General features: G+C 35.9%; 1 protein-coding gene across 1 annotated transcript in view; it reads left to right on the forward strand.

Moving 5' to 3' along the window:
- The window catches only part of LOC116702286 (regulator of G-protein signaling 9), a 27,355-nt gene that overhangs the window by 17,690 nt on the left and 9,119 nt on the right, over positions 1 to 546 (forward strand). The window contains 1 exon segment of the mRNA XM_074783881.1: positions 471 to 534. Coding sequence (XP_074639982.1) covers positions 471 to 534 — 64 coding nt within the window.

Here is a 546-nt window from a genome sequence, read left to right on the forward strand (position 1 = left end):
TCCATTCCTTTAATTTTAGTCTCAATAATTCGGTATATATACATACATATACATGTATATATATATAATTAGGTATAATTTCCCATAAATTCCAAAAATAACTGTAAAACTAGAGTAAATAAGTTTGCGTTATGTAGTGTTAAAAATTTCCAAAAAAGTGGCAAACATTGACAAAAAGCGTCAACAACAGTGTTGATTTTCAATTTTGACGGGAAGACAACACAAGGGTAAATAAGTGTCAGTTGGTTTTGTCATGACAAGTTATGGTTATGGTTATGGTTATGGTTATGGTTAGGGTTCATGTGTCATGAGTGTGTCATGTGTTCATGTAGAAAACTTTAACTAAAGTGTTACCAGTTAGGTTTTAGAGCTCAGATTTCCTCTTGATACGCTTTATATTTGTGTGTGTGTGTGTGTGTGTGTGTGTGTGTGTGTGTGTGTGTGTGTGTTTCATGATGTATTCTGTCGTGGCCGCGTCGTATTCACATGCTAGGATGTGGGTCCGGAGCGTCTATTGATCCCAACGCAGATGAGGTAACAGTCAGT

The sequence above is a fragment of the Etheostoma spectabile genome, chromosome 15 (genome assembly GCF_008692095.1).
Source record: "Etheostoma spectabile isolate EspeVRDwgs_2016 chromosome 15, UIUC_Espe_1.0, whole genome shotgun sequence".
Lineage (NCBI taxonomy): Eukaryota > Metazoa > Chordata > Actinopteri > Perciformes > Percidae > Etheostoma > Etheostoma spectabile.